General features: G+C 36.8%; 1 protein-coding gene across 2 annotated transcripts in view; it reads left to right on the top strand.

Moving 5' to 3' along the window:
* The window catches only part of nos1apa (nitric oxide synthase 1 (neuronal) adaptor protein a), a 115020-nt gene that overhangs the window by 43286 nt on the left and 50340 nt on the right, over window positions 1–21394 (top strand). For both annotated transcript variants that reach the window (XM_051896547.1, XM_051896548.1), the window contains exons 5-6: window positions 15506–15614; window positions 20181–20328. In XM_051896547.1, coding sequence (XP_051752507.1) covers window positions 15506–15614; window positions 20181–20328 — 257 coding nt within the window. The remainder of the gene's footprint in view (window positions 1–15505; window positions 15615–20180; window positions 20329–21394) is intronic.

Genomic DNA, 21394 nt, shown 5'->3' with positions numbered 1-21394 from the left:
ACTCCCAAATTCATCTCTCTCGTACTGCAGATCCCTTGTACTCTCTCTTATTGTGTAAAAATATTTTATTTTGGGAGATGTTTGGTGGTATAGATGTGATCATTCATCCAGATCCTCAATTTCCCTTTACCAGCATCATCAGTGAAATACTTCGCACAATCCCAGTAAGAGGCGGAATACATTACAGTATGCACTAGGCGAAAAGCACGTAATCTCAGGATGATAAATAATGAGTTGCTGGTTTTAGTACCTACAGGCTCTGATCAATGTGTTTATAAGTCTACCGCATTGAAGTGTGCACCTAATCCATACAGTGTGTGTGGTTGATTGCCGTCTGAAAGAATAGACCAGCATGTGAATCAGGCCACCCATCTTAATTGTAAATCTGATCAGATCAACACATGAACTACATTCACTGTTTGTATAGCAAACCTGCAAGGCTGCAATGACAGCTGACTGCCAGTGGCAGGTTTTAATATTTCCTGGTGCATTGAAGAGCTGAATTAAAATGTAACTTTCAGTTTACCTTACTGTAGAATGATAGGACTTTATATGATGTCAAGGTTTGAGTCCTAAATGCATTTCTTGGTAATGTTTGTTGTCAGAAGGAAATTTCATATTTTGCTCTATGTACAATTTAAATGCACAATATATCAAATTTTTAGATTAAAATGTCCAATAACCACTAGAACAATGTTATATATTTTGTTGACTTGTGTACTTACATTATCCCAAATGTTTCCAAGAATGTTTAAATCCAGAGAAATAAGCAATTTTAACCAGGACACGGACTATGTCTGTGCGTCGCCTAGCAATAACATCATACCCACATTATCCTCGATTTTATTTTGTAGAAACCTTGGAAACACCAAAGACACTTTAATATATTATGTGTTTTATTAGACAGGTGAGCAACTGATTGGATACATTCATCAGCAGAAAACTAATCATTGTTATATAGCTCAACACAGTAAGTCTTATTGTTTAAATCTCGTTTTCTTGATTTACAGGTAGTAAAGCATGTGTTTACAGCATGTTTTACCATGCCTAATATCGATCTAGCTTACTGCAGTATGCAACAAGTGTCTCATAGCAGCCATCGAGCGAATGCACAGAGTAGCATTATAACAACTTTCAACACACGAATGTATCTAATATGATAAAACAGTGCTGCGTTACCCCACATACTCATGACCGGAAGAAGCGGAAGCGGTCGTCTGCGGCATAATAATAGCTCCACTGCTCTCGAGCCGTGTCGTGTCTCTCATTAGCAGTCGCTCCAGCGGCCTCATTCTGCTCCAACGGTTTTCAGCCACACCCTGCTTCATACAGTAATGTTAATAAATCTTTAATACATTAGCTCATCCATGAATATGATTTCTACCAGAGTCTCGTTGGATTCTTTTCCACCGGCTGTAGACGTGAAGAAAACACCTCCCATGATTCTGAAAAATCAAGGCGTCATCAAGCTACGCCTTTGTTTTGAATAAGCGACCTCTAGCGGCGAAAGCTACATAGTGTGCCTTTAACATCAAACTTAAAACCATTGTTTGCTTCTATAATCCCTGTCTAGTTGAAATGTGTTACTGTATATTTTGATAAAATGCTACTTTTAATATAATTTAATAATATAATATAGTGTCACATGAGCCTTCAGAAATCATTCTAATATGCTGATTCAGAAACATTTCTTATTATTATCGTTGTTAAGAACAGATGTTTTGCTTAATATTGTTGTGAACACCGTGATATTTTTTTTTTTTTTTTTTTTTTTTTTTACTTTGATGAATAGAAAGTTCAAAAACAGCATTTGTTTGAAATTGGAAGTGTTTCGTACCATTATAAATGTATTTACTGTAGTACTGTATTGTAGTCACTTTTAAATAATTTAATGTATTCTTGCTGAATAAAAGTATTAATTCTATTTTTTTTTTAATAATTATTATTGTATTTTTGAAAGTTAATGATGAGTATGATGAGTATTGACTGTATGCAAGTACAGTACATGTCCTTGCGAATCAGACCACCTAGTTGTGAGTGTTAAAAACTGTTTTTCTCTGATCTGTGTGGTAGAAATTTGGGAATAATCCAGTTTGCCTAAAGGCCCTGATATACTTCAAGCGAAATCGAAGAACTTGCTGCTTGATTTTAAGCAATCTATTGTATAAAGTGCTATAAATAAACCTGACGTGACTTTATTAGAGTGTCGAATTGCAGAGCTCATCCATGTTGCTATGATAAGATGCTTTTCTTATGCTTTATTAAAATGCTTGCTGTTTTCTTAATTTTTTTGTTTATTTTGTTATTGAGAGGTAAGCTCGCAGCACACAGATGTTTGATAACAGTATATTGCTGCTCACGTATTTCAAACTTTGTTTTACCCCTGAACAAAGAACAAAAAAGAACTTTGCCGTGAGTGTATCAGGGCCTTAACATTTACTTTGTGAAACAGCCCTTTCCATACTTTATGGAACAACCCTTGCGGTCCTAAAACGCACACTCTGCCACAAATCCTGCCTCTGTATTCACACCCCATTGAAGCCTGCATTGGGCTCATGCTTTAAGGGAGCCATTTCAGAATGTAGACCACCAAAGTAGTTTATTCCTCAGATTCTCTCACTGTAGTGTCGGCTAAAACAGACCATGAAAATTCAGAAGAGCTCATTCTAAATGCCATCTCATGCCTTCATAATACCTATTTTATTAGCTTCTCATTCTCATGCTGTGGACCGTAATTGGGTGGGTGTTGGAGAAAATCTTATATAAGCCATACCTCTGCTGATTGACTGTTACAAAGCAGAGACTATTCCTTTTTATTCCTTTTGAGTGTTACTGTGGTGATGCAGTTTCACTTAATTGTTTGCTTAATTTAATGTCCCCCACACATTAACCTGATTAAACAATATTTTAATGGTTTTTGTTCAGTTCCAAGTTCACCAGTTATTAACATCTGTTATGGGTCATCTGATGACAGCTGTCAGATAGTCGATTACACCTGGTACTGACACGCATCTCAAATGCAATCGCTTGTGATCAGGTTTCGAGGGGAGGGCCCTTAGGACAGTGGTTGATTGACAGGTGGGCAGGCGGTCAAGTCTGACATTCATCAGGATGGCTTTGCATTAAGGCTGCAAATTGTGTGATGTTTGATATGTGCGTTTCTATTTAAATGTATATGTGGCTTCAATTATTAGATCTGTTTGGACCCAGTTTACAGCTGTACTTAGTGCTTGTAATCTGATCACTGTGTAAACAAATCTGACTGTATCATAAAAACCATTCGCCCAGTGGTTTGTATTTGTGTGAGTCACTAGGGAAAGGGTGTGAAGAGCAGGTTATGGTTAGTGGCAGTTTGTTTTAAGTGTAAATGCAGTAATTAAGCAGCATTTCACATCACACTCTTTTGTGTGTGCTATTGAAATTCATGTTATTTCATTTTTTAGTAACACGGACTGCACACACATGACTCTGCTCGTAAATGTTTTTCAGAGCACACCCTGATAACAGTTATATTATCCAAATTGTTTCCTACACATACAACCAGTGAAACCTTTGATCACGCTAGTCAGTCAGTGCAATGCAAAAGTAAGTTGCAACTGTAACTTTAGTTCAAAGAGATACAATTTCCATTGTTTTTCTCCTTTATTTGCATTTTCTACTTTGCTGAAGTAGCAGCTTCTGCATTTTTAATTTGATGTTATGTAAGTGTTTTCCACTTGTTTATTACTGGCAACTACCATTCAAAAGTTAGCAAGGACACTTTCAATTGATCAAAAGTGACAGTAAATACATTTATGCTACAAATACTTTCTATATCAATTAAATGCTGTTCTTTTGAACTTTCAAAGAATCCTGAGAAAAATGTATCATAAAAATATTAAGCAGCACAACTCATGAGATGTTTCTTGAGCACTAAATCAGCATATTAGAATGATTTCTGAAGGATCATGTGACACTGAAGACTGAGTAAAACTTTACAATTTAAAGTTGTACAAAAAAATATGCAAATCGATAAAGCTTCAATCTTTAATTGAAATCTGTATAATGTGCCAAGTTGCCATATTACTTGGCAACTGTGCACAGTTATTTAAGCTAATGAACTAAATTACTTGGCAGAAAAATAGTTTATTTTGATTCTTCTTATCAATTTGCTTATTCATTGAACATTGGTTTGTTATATGAACAATAAGCTAGTCAGTTCCATGTGTTACAGTGATTCTTCAATGTTGTGTCCTCTTTAACCATGGTGAAGTGTAACACTGTTGTGTTGTCATTTTAACAGGTCTGTCAAGACTGACATCCATTTTCCTGTTTTGGTAGTCTAAGATGTAAATGTGTACTCACAGCGAGTGTACATAAAGTACAATGTATCTGCAACCTGGCAGGAACTGTGGGTAGCTTTCTGTTTAAGTTCTGTACAGAGATGCATAACCCAGCATGAGCTGTTGAAGAGTCAGCAATGTACATTTCCCAAAAGCTTTCTTTTATTTAGTTCACTTTCCTCAGATTTTTTCTAAACCGTTCTACCCTTTATCAGTTAAGTGTGCAAGAAAGATTGTAAGCCCTTCTGGGAAATCTTTCCATACTGACACAAGGGTCTAGTTGTCTGTGTCTTATTAAAGTTCTGACTTGTTTCCATCTAGAAGTTGATCATTTAATCATTTCCTTCAGTGATTCCTGCCTCTTCTGAAACTTTCTCTAACTAGAAAAGTATAGACATTTTTCCCCCCAAGTAACTTTTAGTAACTGTTTTTCTTATACTGGTACTTTTTAATTATTATTCCATATGTAGGAATGATTAATATTTGATTGCTGCAATGATGTGCATTCAGGTTTGTCAAAGATTTCAGCGAACTGCCATTTTAGTAGTCTGTTTTTAAAGAGTTTAAGGTGGCATTTACACGACACTGTTTTCAAGTAAAAACTGAAAACTTTTTATGCGTTTTGGATGTTTATTTACACGACAACAGCGTTTTGGGGGCCTGAAAATGCAAACTTTTGAAAACGGGTTTCAAAGTTCAAAGTGAAACGATAACGTTATTGTCTCAGTGTAAGCTACAAAAATGTGAATTTGTGAAAAGGGTGACGTCATGCGCATGTGTATTACACGTTCAGTCTATAGGCATGGATTGTTTCTTTACAAAGTGACTACTGGCCTGGCAGGCATAATACAGCATTTTTAGTTATTTTCGTGGATCCATGTGAACGGGGATTGTTTCGACAATGCAATTAACACTTTGATTCTTTCATTATTCTTAGTTTATCTTTTTGCTAACCTTATTTCTGTACTTGGGTAAATGTTTATAGTTCGGATATAAACACTGATGTCTATGGAAGCCATCAAATCGCCTTTTGAAAGTAACATGGCACTTAAAAAAAAAATGATTGTATCAATTATATTGTTACTCCACCAGTATTTGTCATTGAATCATTCATTGAAGAGACTCGTTCATAAACGCTGATTCATCGAGTAATGAAACAAGTGAAGTATTTGAGTCATTGAATCATTCATTCAAACCATTTTTTTTTTTTTGAATAATTAATTCAGATTGATTAAACATTTTAAATAGACTGCAGCAATTAACATTCTATCAGAACCTCTAGTAAATTGTTATTTTGTTTAGTTGATTGTTCAGAATCATGGGAGAATCATGATCTCTTTTTGAAGCAAAAAGAGATCACAAAAGATTCTCAATTTATCCAGAATTATGCAGCTCTACTTTGAACAATGTTTTTTTCCTTACTAGATGGCGGCATCTGTCAGTAAACCTGTTATGTTGATTGATTGAGTGTAAGAGTGTGAATATGTGCAAAAATACTGCAAGGATAATTTTGTGGCTAGTATTTTTTTGTTTGAATTGCAGATGTCTCTTGCGGGATGACCTTGGTGCTCTTCAAACCTCTGAACTTATTCAGCAGACATTTTCATCAGCAGAGTGGTCAAGGGAAGGCCAACAGGAAAACTGCTGACGCACTGGCTGATTGGAATTGATACTGGATGGCATAGTTTTTGCCACGCGATGCTTCTCTTACCATTGATGCAAGTGACTTGGCTTTAGCACTGCAACATATTGAGGAATGTTATTGCTAATAAAAATGTAGTTTCATTTAAAGTTGTATACGATCCATTCCATATTGCTCTATTTTGGCATACTTATTATTCCTTGCTAAGAAAGCTTGCTTTTTGGAAATATCCTGCCGGCTAATCATGTAAGAAAAGGCCTGAATTGCTGTTGTTTTTGTATGTGTTCCTTGTGGAAAGTCACAGATGAATGCTATCAATTTATGTGCCAGACGGATACGTAATTTCCTCAGCTCTGTACCCGTGCTTCCATTTGCGTAAACCCCATCGCAAAGCACATTTAGCTTGTAGCGCTGCATCCGATATTCCATGAATACATAAAAGGTCCACCACATTGGTCTTCTAAATGAGCCACCGGAGGCCATGCGGGGTGTGAGGTGTGTGGCTGATTAAGTGTGCCGAGCACGTCATCTGTTTGTGTGTGATTACTGTCGGAATGCTCTGAATGGCTGTTGATAAAGCAGAAGCGGAGGCAGATATGCCCTCAGCAAGGCTTATTGCATAGACAGAGGGTTGTCTATTTTCCTCTATTTAGTGTTAAACTCAATTTGGACTTTTGGAAAGTTGTAAGCTATAACTTTTTAGTGGAGGGCATCCTTGAGAACCCAGCATACACCTCCAGAACATACGGATGTGAGACTAGGCTGTTTTAAGCCTAACCTGGAGGGATGCACATAAAACTTCCCAATATTCCACACAGTTTGATCCTTAGCCAACCTTGAAGTAGTTTAACTGAGCTGCTCGTACAGTATATGCGGTTGGCTGCATCATCTTCACTTTGGTGAATTCAGTAAGTGTAAGTTGAACTTTGGAAAAGCACCTCAAGCTCAATGTATCTGAGGCTTGAGGTTGTCATTTTGTTTGCGTAGTAACTTTAGTTGCATTTAGTGTGTATGCATTTAGTAAGTATGAACTTTTTTACTTTCATCTGCATATCTCTGTTCTTCTTTGTTTTTACTGTTGTTTTGCTTGAAGTGGGTGACAACATTTGTCTTAGGAAGGAGACAGTTGTGTGTGCTTGCAGATTTCCAAGAGCAGAGAGACCAGAGAGAGGTCTCATTAGACGTGTCAGTGGGAGCTCAGAGGAATAGATGGATGGCTCTTAATTATTGACCCGCTTGGCAGCTTACGACACTGAGATTGAGATTCTTCTCGCCTTTCTCTCTTTACTGCCCTGTCAACTGTGCACCAGACACATTCATTCAGAGTCCATCAAAGCTGCTAAAGGAAATACAAAAGTGATCACTGTACAAACTCATCTATTCCTCTTAAATAATGGACATTTAAAGGTGATATGTGTTTGTACTCTACATTGAACAGGCTTCTTGATAAATTTGGGACAGTCCAGTTATTTACATGCTGTGTCTCACTCCCCAACAGAGGTTCAGTCCGGTTGCTATTTGTTGTAATAATTGGTCTGTGTTTTAGTTTGGTTGATTGATGTAGCTATTATTTTCATAATTGAAGTTACTGACAAAAATGTTTGGTGACAGATTTGGTCAATCAAAGGAATAAATCGCCTCTCTTATTTTATTTTATTATTAATTTTAATTTTATTTTCGCAAAGATGATACTGAATGAAACTCCATAATTAAAGTATTATAAGTCAAAAAATACTGTTGATTAAAATATGATGAGAAAAAAAAAAATATTGGCTGATTTTTGTCTATTGCATTTTGCACTTTTCGTCAAAAAAGGGGCTAGAATAAATATGTTGTGGTGAAATACTGACTAAACTTAAAACATTTTTGTCAAAAGACAAGCTTAAAGGATTAGTTCACTTTGAAATGAAAATTAGCTAAAGTTCTATTAATGAGGTAATTAACTACATAAGTGTTCATTTTTTAAAGGATTAGTTCACTTTGATATGAAAATTACCCCAAGCTTTACTCACCCTCAAGCCATCCTAGGTGTATATGACTTTCTTCTTTCTGATGAACATAATCGCAGAAATATTAATAAATATCCTGACACATCCGAGCTTTGTAATGGCAGTGATAGGGATCAATGAGTATGAGCTGAAGAAAGTGCTTCCATCCACATCCATCCATCATAAATATGTGCTCCACACTGCTCCGGGGGGTTAATAAAGGCCTTCTGAATCGAAGTGATGCGTTTGTGGAAAAAAATATCCATATTTAAACAAGTTATGAAGTAAAATATGTAGCTTCTGCCAGACCGCCTTACGTATTGAAGTTACGAAGAAAGTGTAAACTGGCGTCGCATCAGTTACACTTTTTCCGTAAATTGAATAGGGAAGGTGTAGGACATAGCGTAAGCTTTGTGAACTGCAAAAGTTTTACACTTTCTGCGTACGCTGAATCTGGAAGGTGGCTTGTGCAGAGTCTAGATATTTTACTTCATAACTTGTTAAATATGTATATTTTTTTTTTACACAAACGCATTGCTTCGATTCAGTAGGCCTTTATTAACGCACACAGTTATTAACTGGTCTGGTGTGACTGAAGTGAATGTTTTTTTTCACAACAGATTCAAACTTAGGTCACCCACTGTTGGGGCACATGCAATACACGTCTCTGACCTGTCCTGATGTTTTATCGTGGCCATCTGCTCACCCTATTATCTCCCAGCTTCACGTGTGCGTGTGTGTGTGCGCGTGCGCGCATGTGTGTGTGCCAATGACACTTCAGTTTTGATGGATGCAGAAAGGCTATTGCCATGAAAATCAGTTAGTAGGCATTTACTGCATTAATGATTGCAATTGTTTGAATAGGAAGAATCATGCAATAAAAGGGCCTTTTCTTTTTCCCATGTTTTAGCAGAGAGAGAGCAGGAAATGTTGACAAGAATAGAGGGAAGCAGGATCAGGAAATGACGCAAGCCGGACTTGACCTCTCGTCGCCTGCATGGGAATGTGTCGGAACTTGCACTAACTGCTAAGAGTTAAAAAACAAAAAAACAAAAACAAAACAAAAAAAAACATTTTTGTAAGTCAGCTAGTGTGTTTAGAGCTGTGTGCTGGAAAGGCTTGTCATTGTTATGCTTTCATAATGAAAAGCTTAAATGGCTGTGTCAGCGCAAGACTTCTTTCCCTCCTTCACTGTAAAGAACGTCTTTTTCCCTTTCGCTGTTTTACTTTCTCCCATGTGTCTGTTAAACAGCCAAGTTTGAAAAGTCAGTCTAGGCTTAAATTCTCTCATCTGTTTGATAGCACTTGTAAATAGCACAGTTAGAAAATAAAAAAAAAAAATTGTGATGATGTTTACCAGTAGTAAATTTGTGAATTCATAAGTTGATTGGAATTCAGGGATAGATGGTGTGTATTCCACAGTTTTTCAAATGCCAGCAGTATGCTGATATTCAACATAAGCCCACAACTTGATTTCAGCTTCTTCCGTTTCTACATTTCTTGCCATTTATTTTTTGTCACTACCATTTTATTTTCTCATTCATCTCTTTCATGTATAACAGAGGTCTGCTACATGATCCAAGCATGGCGGGACCCCACAGTTCCAGATTTGGCTCAGGTTTTTGTTATTTGAGGGTGCCATCGGGTTTGAGTTTGGAATTAAAGAAAAATACAATTATTATTCTAAATACACTCCTGTTCAAAAATGTTGGGGTTAGTAAGATCCTTTAAATGTTTTTAAAGGAGTCTCTCTCTAGGCTGCATTTATTTGGTCAAAAATACAGTAAAAAAAATGATTATGTACAGTAGTTTTACTGTTAAATATTATTGATTTTAAATAGCTGTTTTCTATTTTATACATTTTTAAATGGCAAAGCATCATTACTCCAGTCTTTAGTGTCACACGATCCTTCAGAAATCATTCTAATGTGCTGATGTAATGATCATCATCAATGTTGAGAACAGTTGTCCAGCTTAAACCATGATACATTTTCATTCTTTGATGAATAGAGAATTCGAAATAACAGCATTTATTTGAAAAATCAGTCTTTTGTAACATTTTCAGGGTTCTTTACTGTCACTCTTGTTTACAGTCAGATCAATTTAATGCATGCTGGCTGCATAAAAGTATTAATTTCTAAATAAAAAAAATCTTACTGACCCCAGGATTTTGACCCTCAGATGAATATCACTATATTAGTGTTGTCAAAAGTACCAACCGCAATACCAAGTCGGTACTGAAATTTTAAAAATGAGATGCTTTGAGCGCTGTTGAACAGATTCGTAAACACCTCTGACTTTTTTTAACTACATGAATATTCATGTTTAATATATTCATATCACCTAGTAGATAAAGTAGATTTAAGAGATGCTGCTTATTGAACCATTAGTGTTCTAATCTACTACAATCATGCCAAAGTGAGCAATTTTACATTCATGAGCTTTCTGTCCAAACATAGGAATTAGGCTGTAGACCCAACATGCACTTTTTTTTTGCACGAACATGGCGACATTTCTCTTAGAGATACTGTAATAGCAAGTGTGTACCTTCATGTATTAACTGGAGAAAACCATGAAGAAATTAATACATTTGGATTACATGTAATTTAGGCTGTTTAAAGTCACAGTAGAAATTGTGATAGGTCAGCATGTGGCCAAAAGACACACAGTTGTAAAAATGAAATAACGCATATGACAAGTTCTTCAGTGCTTTTTATTTATGTAGCTCTGCAGAAAATGCAAATATTGCATGGAAATTAAAGTGGCAGCCAATAAGCTACAGAAGAAGGTGCTTAGAAGTGTTCATTCTTTGCAAAGCCTTTTAGCGACACATTTGTTTCTTATGTAACTGCATGCTGATAGTAACAGTATAAACGTGCAGTTAAAAATCCTATTTGTCTGTGTCCTCAGCAAATGCAAAACCGCATGAAAGCCCAATCAAAACACATTAATCATCTTCACTGAAATTTGCCACTTGAACTTGACAACATGCCCATGAAATCCCCTGACTCATTGGATGAGGCAGCTGACATGTCAGGACAATATTTATTTTTATCTGGCAGACATGAAGCTGTAAACGATTGGGGTCCAGTGGCCCTCTTGAATGGAGGCATTTCGTTTTAAAACCTTTTGAGCTAGTTGAGTACAACGGATGGAAAAATAGTCGCAGAGAACACTTGAGTTTGACTATATAATTTGAACGTAGTTAAGTGATTACAATGATTTTGCTATCCAGCAGCCTGCTAAACAAGGAGCAGCAACCCCAGGAGGCATTTGACAGCTTCTGCGAGTGTGTTTGATTGCAAGCTGGAGAGACTGAATCATGTGTGTATGGGGACTCTCTAAGGATGATGGAACTGGGGAGCTCTAAAAGTGTGAAAATGCCTGCTGTTGCCCCCCTTCTGAAGAGCAATGGTGACATTTGTGCGTCTTTATTGTCACCCAGAGCACAAACTTGGCACCAGGAGCAGGAGAACTGGCCTGCTGTTATTAACAGAAATATAATAAGAGGCATCAATAATTCAGATCTCTCATTTGTTGTAAAGTGCAGAGGAAATCATGGCTCATCCATACAGTCCTCATGACCGCCCTTGCCTGTGTAGAAACATATAAAAAAAATCACCAGGGGGGAAGTGGAGTTTGGAAATGATGGTATAGAGCAAAGTTATGACTTAAAAACATGCAGAATGGAAAAACATTATAAAGAATTGCTCCAGTTATTACACATACACATACGTTTCACATTTGTTTGCAAAGTTAGGGTGGTGTTGGTGGTTGTCAGGACATTCCTAGGGTTGTCTGGTTGGTTACTAACTGCAGTGGTGTTGTGAATGGTTTCTAGGGTGTTTGTGTCATTACTAAGGTGTTCTGAGTGGGTCTATGGTGGTTCTATGGTTGCCTGAGTGCTCTGGGTGGTTTCTAGGGCATTGCATGAAGGTTTCAAAATTGTTTTGAGTGGTTGTTTGGTAGTTGCATCCTGGCCTAAACCAAAACAGCCCACCCCAAGTCTATGTGATATTCTAGGTCCTATAATATTGCTTTGATACACTTTTCAATGCACATCTATTATGTTTTTGTTTGTCATCCAATAATTTGAGGTATCATTAATGTCTGTAGCATAAACTGTGCAGGACATGTTACATGCCAAAGTTTAATACTTAGAGTTACTGTAATAATAGTGATGCCCACCTTAGTAAACAAAAAAGTAATACGCAAACGTACGTCCTGCATATGACTCTGACCTTGAAAAACACATTTTTTTTAGCTAAGCCAGGTATCCCCAAAAGTAAGTACTCTGTCACTATTGATTTTTCATTGAATCTTGAAGACTTCTTTGAGATTAGAATGCTAATGTACCATCACTCTAGACTTTTCTGCTGGTAAATGGGTACACTTGCATCTAATTTAGAAATGGCATTACTTAGTGATTGGCGTCTTATCAGAGATGAGCATAGCAGCACTTTACCTTCTAGTAAGTATGATATGCTCATTATATTCTTAAAGGGATAGCTCACCCAAAAATGAAAATTCTGTCTTCAATTACTCAACCTCATTTTGTTCCAAACCCGTAAGACTTTCGTTCATCTTCAGAACACAAATGAAGATATTTTTAATGAAATCTGGAGATTTCTGTCCCTCCATTGATAGCTATGCAACTACCACTTTGACGTTTAAAAAAGTTCATAAAGAGATCGTAAAACTAATCCATATGAATCTTTCCAAATTTTCCAAATTCTAGTCCAAATTTTCTGAACACACATGATCACTTTAAATGATGAAGAGATTAAGTTTAGGCTTTTATTCACATTTAAACATTGATCAGCGAAAATAAACAGAAGCTCAGCCAAACCTGCTTGATGCGTGAGAACAAACCTCTTGCAGAAGCTCAAACGTGCTGCGGACACATGAGAATGAACCTCATTGGTGTGAATAAAAGCCTAAATTAAAAATATCTTCATTTGTGTTCTGAAGATTAACGAAAGTCTTATGGGTTTGGAACAACATGAGGGTGAGTAATTAATGACAGAATTTTCGTTTTGGGGAGAACTAGCCCTTTAAGATATTTCTCAAGCAGAACAACCAGTTATATAAGGCTACAGGGTTGTGTAGTAAAATCACTCTCATTCTATTTTGATGAGCGAAGTAGTGTGCGTTACATATACTCAGCAGATATTTCAGACTTGATAAATTAAAGTGGCAGTGGAAAAAAGCTCTTAAACAGCATGTGTCATCTGTGCAAATCGCTGATGCAGCATGTCTCCCTGAAGTGTCAACAGCAAAGAGAATTCAATTAATGAGTGGAATTTCTCTTCTCCCATCTGTCCAGGACTGCGCGTCAGATTGTATCCCTGAGTGGACTGGTGGGTCAATATAGTTCAGATGATCGTTGTCTAGTACATCTTTCTTACAGGGTTTATTCGATCCCTTTAGAGTCACTGCATGTGTCGGCAAGCTCTGACATGTACCATGCTGTCATTCTCAGTAGTGTGTGTTTTGGATCCATATCAAGTCCAAATGAAGACTATAGCAATAATAAATAAAATTTCCCAAGCTAATTCAACAACGACATAGGACATTTGTGAGCTTTAGAAACAGATTTCCTCACTGTCAGGCTTTTATAACAAAAGGTCATTCTGCGCTTGCTCTTCAGTGGTGAGATCAATATAATATCTGCTTTCTAATTTCTCAGATAATTAGAGGTGTGGAATCCATATCATTGCTGATATGTTTGCAGATAATTATATTAATATCAAATATCAATAATGATGAAATTACAACCAATAATTTTAATCAATTTTGAATATTTTTTTCTGTGTGTGTAGTTTCCTGGCAGTATAGTGTTTTTTTTAGCCAAGTTAGCATGCAATTAGTACTCTGTATTGTATTGTGTTTAGGGTCATTTTAATCGAGAACTATGCCATTTTCCGATATTCCATTTATTTTTCTGTAAGTAATAAACAAAATGCTACAAACAAACATCTGAATATGTGTTTGTTTAGGGGACATGGGGACTACTCTTACACATTCTTACGTTTTGTCTGCGGAACTATTTACACAAGCGTCCAGTTTTTGTCACGCATCTGTGTTTTTTATCATCTCAATGAGAACTGTGTTTTAACGATAGTGTCAAGTCTAAAACTAAAAACGTGTTCTTTTGTTAAAGGTACTTTGATAATTAAAGTAAAATACATTATTTATAATCCATTTCAGATGTTTTTCAAAATACCACACAGGACAAGGTATTTATAATGTGTACACAGAAGTGTGCAAACTTCTTCTTATGCAACATCTGCTTGGCTGCTTTACAGATATTATACGATACACTGCATGGCTTTCCAGTCTGTGTGATGTTTTTGCAGGTTTCTATGATTCCTATTTTTCATTTTCATTTTTTTCATTTTCATTCTTTGGTCATTTTGACTATATAAGTGCAATTGGATAGAATGAGGAGTCTCAGGGGTCTTTCTTTCAAATCCATAGTGTGATTTGAGTGCCGTTTAGGCATCTCTGCTTCCTACTGCCATTTATTCACTCTCTGACAAACCCGCTGAAGCAATCTGAGATTGTGTGTGTGTGTGTGTGTGTGTGTGTGTGTGTGTGTGTGTGTGTGTGTGTGTGTTTTTTTTTTTTTTTTTTTTTTTTTTTTTTTTTTCCTTGTCTGTCAGGGTTTAGTGAATAGCAAAATACAAGGTACCACCACCAAGCCGGCACGCACCAAACCAGCTTGCTTTTTCTTGGTGTTTGTGTCAGGTTGTCTAGCAATCTAGCTATTTGTCTATCATTTCTTTAGCTGTTTCACTTTTGAGGTTCTCTGTGGATGTGCGTGAAAGAAGTAGCAATTGACATCGATGTTTTTTATTTATCTGTGACGAAGCATTCAGAGTTTTCTGCTCAGGATTTTCCTCAATGCCTTGTAACAGCTGCATTTTCATTTTATGAAGCTCTGAAGAAAAGTCCTTGACTCTCTTGTGGAGGAAATTGATCTGGATTTGCAAGAAGTCAGTTATTTATCTTTTGGTTTATTTAGTATTATACACTCTGATCTGCATTGCTACTTGTTTATTGCTACAAGTCCTATTTGCTTTGGGGTAAATGCACTCACATAATGTTACTATAGAATTGAATATGCTTCTGTGATTCATGTTATTGTTGCTTTGTTTTGCTACACTACAAGCACCATTCTTGTTTAGATGCCCTACCAAAATACACAGCCAAAGGTCATTCATAAATGTCCTTTCCACACAACATTAATGGATTCTTGAAAAAAGTGTGCGCACTGGTGTTTTGAACCAAAATATAACAAGAAAAATGAACCAAATGCAGGAATAATAGCTTGTAACTGTCCCTGAAATGTTTGTGTTAATACGTTTCTCCTTTTAGCTCTTTTTGCTGCACTTGAATCTACTGTCCATGTTATTTGGCCAAGTACTTACGTTACTTACATTAAAATGTAGGTTTTAATTTGCTTAATTAAATGTAATTGTTGTTGATTTCTTACACAAGGTTAAATATGTTTCTGAATGTCTTCTCTCTTTTTGTTTTGTTGTTTACAGGATTTTCTACGTATCGCACGACTCTCAAGATTTGAAGATCTTCAGTTACATAGCAAGAGATGGCCAGAGCAATGTGTTTCGATGTAACGTCTTTAAATCGAAGAAAAAGGTAAGCCTCTCTTGATGTATCTTCTAGTCAGGACATTGAGTGCTGATGGTTTTCCTTGGACAATGGAATCCTGTCATTGAGGCTCCAAGACAATGAAAGCTACTGTCAGTTCCTTCCCTCTTCAGCACACTTATTTTACTTCAGGGCATATAGTTGAAAAAATCCATCAGAAAAAAGGGAACAGCAGCCCTTGGCCATGAAACTGAAGTGCACTTTTCAGAATGGCTATATTTTTCTTCTCACTCGGTCTAGCATGCAGAGAAGTACAATGATTCAGCAGTGGAGCATGTAGATGATATACTGACAGGGCTTGCTTTTAGTTCTTAAAGCTGTCGAATTCTGATCCCTTTCAAGCTTCTGCACTGGATTTGAATCAGAGGCAAATTTAAAAGCTAAATAATGGTTTAAAGACGCCCACCACTTCTGAGAAGGATTTGACATCTAAATCTGTTTTTCTCTGCTTGACTGGTTTAAATATTTATTTTTAATATTGGCAATTAATCTACAAAATCATGAGAATCAAAATAAGATTTTTTAGAGAGGGAAAATTAGTATTTTTTTTTCTCTCCAGTACTGGTGCCTACACAGTCTATAAATATAGAAAGGAATTCATGCTAGGAGCTAGTTGTCACAATATCATATCACATTATCGCAGAATTTTGTATACACAAGGATCTCTGAGTGATAAGGGCTTCGAGAGAAGTGTATGCAAAGACTTCAAGTATATGTAAGGCATATGCATACTGTAACGAACAAGTACAGTATATATATACAGTGGTGGTCAGAATTATTGGCACCCTTGGTAAATATGATCAAAGATGACTAAAAATAAATCTGTATTGTTTATCCTTTTGATATTTAATTCATAAAATAAAATTAGCAAAAATCTAACCTTTCATTGAAGGAAAAGAATTGAAAGTGGGGAGAAAATCACAGTATGAAATAAATGTTTTTCTCCAAAACACGTTGGCCACAATTATTGGCACCCTTTTATTCAATACTTTTTGTAACCTCCTTTTGCCAAGATAACAGCTCTGAGTCTTCACCTACTGTATAATGCCTGATGAGTTTGGAGAACACCTGACAAGAGATCAGAGACCATTCCTTCATGCAGAATCTCTCCAGATCCTTCAGATTCCCAGCTCCATGTTGGTGCTTCTTCTCTTCAGTTCACTCCACTCATTTTCTTTAGGGTTCAGGTCAGGGGACTGGGATGGCCATGGCAGAAGCTTTATTTTGTGCTCAGTGACACATTTTTATGTTGGTTTTGATGTTTGTTTTGGATCATTGTCCTGATGGAAGATCCAGCCACGGCCCATTATTGGATTTCTAGCAGAAGCGGTCAGGTTTTGATTTTTTTACTCTATTGATATTTGATAGAATCTATGATACTATGTATCTGAACAAGAGATCCAGGACCTCCAGCAGAAAAATAGGCCCACAAAATTAAAGATCCAGCAGTATATTCAACCGTGGGCATGGGGTACTTTTTATCCATCTGTGCACCAAACCCATCTGCAGGGTTTGCTGCCAAAAAGCTCTTTTTTTTTTAGTTTGATCTGACCATAGAAGCCGGTCCCGTTTGAAGTTCCAGTCGTGTCTGACAACTGAATATGCTGGAGATTGTTTCTGGATGAGAGCAGAGGATTTTTCTTGAAACCCTCCCGAACAACTTGTGCTGATGTTGGTGCTGTTTGATAATTTTTTTAGGCTTTCTGAGACTCAAGACTCAACTAATCTCTGCAATTCTCCAGCTGTGATCCTTGGAGAGTCTTTGGCCACTCAAACCTTCCTCCTCACCGTGCATTAGGACGATTTAGACACGTCCTCTTCCAAGCAGATTTGTAACATCTTTAGTTAATTGGAACTTCTTAATTATTGCCCTGATAGTGGAAATGGGGATTTTCAATGCTTTAGCTATTTTCTTATAGTCACTTTCTATTTTGTGAAGCTCAACAATTTTTGCTGCACGTCAGAACTATATTCTTTGGTTTTACTCATTGTGATGAATGATTAAGGGAATTTGGCCTTTGTGTTTCCTCATGTTTATACTCCTGTGGAACACGAAGTCATGGCTGGACAATTTCATGCTCCTAGTCACCCTGGTGTGCTAAAAAATGTAAATATGAATGGGAATATACTTCAGAGATATTTTACTCATAAAAAATTCTAGGGGTGCCAATAATTGTGGCCAATGTGTTTTGGAGAAAAACATTTATTTCATGATGTGAGTTTCCCCCACTTTCAATTCTTTTCCTTCAATGAAAGGTTAGATTTTTGCTAATTTTATGAATTAAAGATCAAAAGGATAAACAATGCAGATTTATTTTTACAGTCATCTTTGATCATATTTACCAAGGGTGCCAATAATTCTGACCACCACTGTATATAGTACAAGTCACCAGATCTTTTGCTGTAATTTTTTTTCCCCCCTAATACACTGCAAAAATATGCCATTAAATGCACAGTAAAGAAAAATCAACATAAAAAAATAGTGACAATAGTGATGTTTCAGGTATTACGGGATGGCATATTGGTGCCTATAAATTGAAACTAACTAATCGTATTTTATCATGTCGTATTTTATCATTTTCAAATGTTTAATGCATTTTTTTAAAGAAAATATGATGTGTCATGCAGAGACTTTTGGAAATAATTTGTTTTTCACCATATATTATATGATAATTCATTGTTTTTATTTATAAAAACCATATAGTTGACATTATGTAACAGTAAAATTACATATATAAAACTATATATGTAAATTAACATCACTTTTTTTGCACTGAAACTGACTAATCTAAATACAACTTTCCAGTCATCTCCAAACTGACTTTTTGTTTCATTTTTCTTTGGATGCCACATTGCCACAATACTAAAAACTAAGAAGACTGTAAACAGTAGAAGACTGTTAGCATGAAAGCCTGACACATGGATTCAATATTACCCATACTCCTGTCGTCATAAAAAATGTGGGGTTTCCACAATGGCTATTGATTGTAGAGCAGAAGTTTGGCTGTGGCGAAAGGCAGTCAAGACAGAAGTATTCTTTTATTTAAAAAAGATTCTTTAGAAATCCCTGAAAGCCCTGTCTGGCTCATTTCTCCCCGGCATCACTGTTCATTACAGACCAAGCCATTCAGAGCTGCTCTGAGTAATTGTACATCAACTGCTCAAGTGTGCTCTCAATAAACTGAGAATAGATCTGCACTGATCATTTCTCCATTTACTGTCTGCAAATTCAAACATTGTAGTCAGAATAATGTTGTCTTTCCATTTCTCACCATCGTCCATCAAAATACTGTTAAAAGATCTTCAGCCTTTTGTGGAATAGGTAATTTTTGTACAGTAGTCTCATTGAGTTGGCAGTCTAATCCAGTGTTTAAATGTACCTTGAATGATATTGTAACACTTAATGGGTGGTCACAACTAGCAAGTTACATAAAGTGGCACTCAGAATGGGGACTTAAAGGGATAGTTCACCCAAAAATAAAAATCATCCCATGATTTACTCACCCTCAAGACATCCTAGGTGCATATGACTATCTTCTTTCAGACGAACACAATCTGAGTTATATTAAAAAATATCATTGCTCTTCCAAGCTTTATAATGGGAGTGAATGGCGCTCCTGATTTTGAAGTCCAAAAAAGTGAATCCATCCATAAGTAATCCATACAGCTCCTGGGGGTTAATAAAGGCCTTCTGAAGTGAAGGGGTGGGTTTTTGTAGGAAAAAATATCCGTATTTAAAACTTTATAAACTAAAATAACTTGCTTCCGGCAGACGGCCGACGCAAATCAACTTGTGCCAAAAGAGTAACTTTTGAAGCGATGTGTGACGTAAGATCAAAGACTATAGAATAACACAAGACGCGTCACTCGTATTGTTTTGAACAGGAGAAAGTGCAACGTGCAATATGGCGGAATAAGTCCCGCCTCCTAAGTAAGAGGCAATCGCCGATTGGTAAAGTCATCGCGTTGCTGCAGCGACCGTTAGAAGCTCCGGTTCCTATAGAAACAGTCAGACGCGTCTCCGAAATGAGACACAAGAGACGCATATTTAGGATTGCGCATACGCATTAGCTGGATCCATCCTGAAAAATAGTTTTTTTTTTTTTGTTTTGTTTTTTGTCATGATTCGAGCATTTAGAAACAAAATTTATGAGATAGTTGTTGTTAGATTTCATTGGTGATTTCAAATATTAAAGTTAATCAAAAGCTTGGCAAACAGCTATGGAGAATTTGATGTTTCCCCATTCAAAGTGATAGGAGCTGCACTTAAATGCCCGAGAGGTGTTTCAAAGATGGCCGTCGAGTGAAATGACTTGTCTTAAAGGGACTTTGCATAAGATGTAGGAGTAGCGTAAGCTTAGACGCCTCTCGCGGCTTAAACAAATAGGGCTGGGCTGGGCAACAAACTCAAGCTCCTCTTCTCTTATATTGAAATCCTCCGATATTTCTCTTGAAAAATTCTCGTTTTAGACTTCTAATTAAATATTTGCATTTTTGGTTTCAACTTAATTTTAGTACATTAATAATACTAAGCTCTCCCTCATTTCTCTGTAGAGCCAAGCCATGCGGATAGTGCGGACAGTGGGTCAGGCTTTTGAGGTCTGTCACAAACTTAGCCTCCAGCACACCCAGCAAAACGCAGATGGCCAGGAAGACGGTGACGGTGACGCTGACAAGACATGCACAGATTCTGGAGTGCCTGGTACTGTAAAGAATGGTGTCTTCTTCTTTTTTTCTTCACTTCATTCTCTTACTTAAAATCAGTGTAGTCCTCTTCAATGTCATATTTTTATTCTTCAGACTCCCTCTAATTGTCTGTTTATGCCCCTTGAACTTGGTGTGATGGGATTATGGATGAGTGATGTTTCTGCTGATCTCTGACACGCTTTGATTTAGCAAAGGGAAAATCCATGCAGTTGTTTGAGGTATTTTGGTGCAATCCACTGCAGTGAGTTTGAGGGAGTCTTTGTGTGCCGGGGCTTTGATAGGCAGGATGGAACAACACCTCTGATTGCTTGTGTCTGTGGGGCAGATCTCACGGTGCATGGGCCATGGGTTCAGGCCGATCATCCTCCCACAGCTCCCTCTGGACAGGTTTTCCTTTCAAATGCAAATGAGCTCCCACTCACCCACGCACTCCTTCTAATCTGCACAGGATTCCCCAGCACCAACACGCTGCGGTGTCACATAGATGGGCCTCACTGTTTAATAGCTCCACTGCTGGCCCAGTGTTAGGACAGGGAGCCTAAATAACTTACACAGGGGGAACAGTGAACAGGTCTCAGAACTGACACTTCACAACCAAACAAGCCCGTAACTGCTTAAATTACTACAAAACCTGCCGACAAATAAGCATTGTGCATTGCGGCCTTTGTTTATGAGCCTTAGGAGTTTTAAAAACATTTTAAATTGTTTGAGCGTATTAATACCAGCAAGAGAAGCTTATGAGGCAGCTACAGCACATAATTCATAGCAAACGCATGTTTGTTTGTTTTTTTAAATTTTATGTTATTGTAGATGTTCATGGGTAAAATAAAGTGGCTGGAGCTTACAGTACTTTAAATTTTGTACAATCTTTATGCCATCGAAAGCAGCTTTTTGTGGGTTCAAATCTGGTTATAAGTTATTAAATATTTAATGAATTAAATTCATAGCAATACACTTACATAAATGATATTTGTTAATATTTTATATTAGACAGATGGGGAAAATATATTGTCTTGAGTCGATGTAATATTCTGTACATAGGAATGGGATTTGTCTTCGGA

The sequence above is a fragment of the Ctenopharyngodon idella genome, chromosome 6 (genome assembly GCF_019924925.1).
Source record: "Ctenopharyngodon idella isolate HZGC_01 chromosome 6, HZGC01, whole genome shotgun sequence".
Taxonomy (NCBI): Eukaryota; Metazoa; Chordata; class Actinopteri; order Cypriniformes; family Xenocyprididae; genus Ctenopharyngodon; species Ctenopharyngodon idella.
This window is presented reverse-complemented; position numbering and strand designations above follow the sequence as displayed.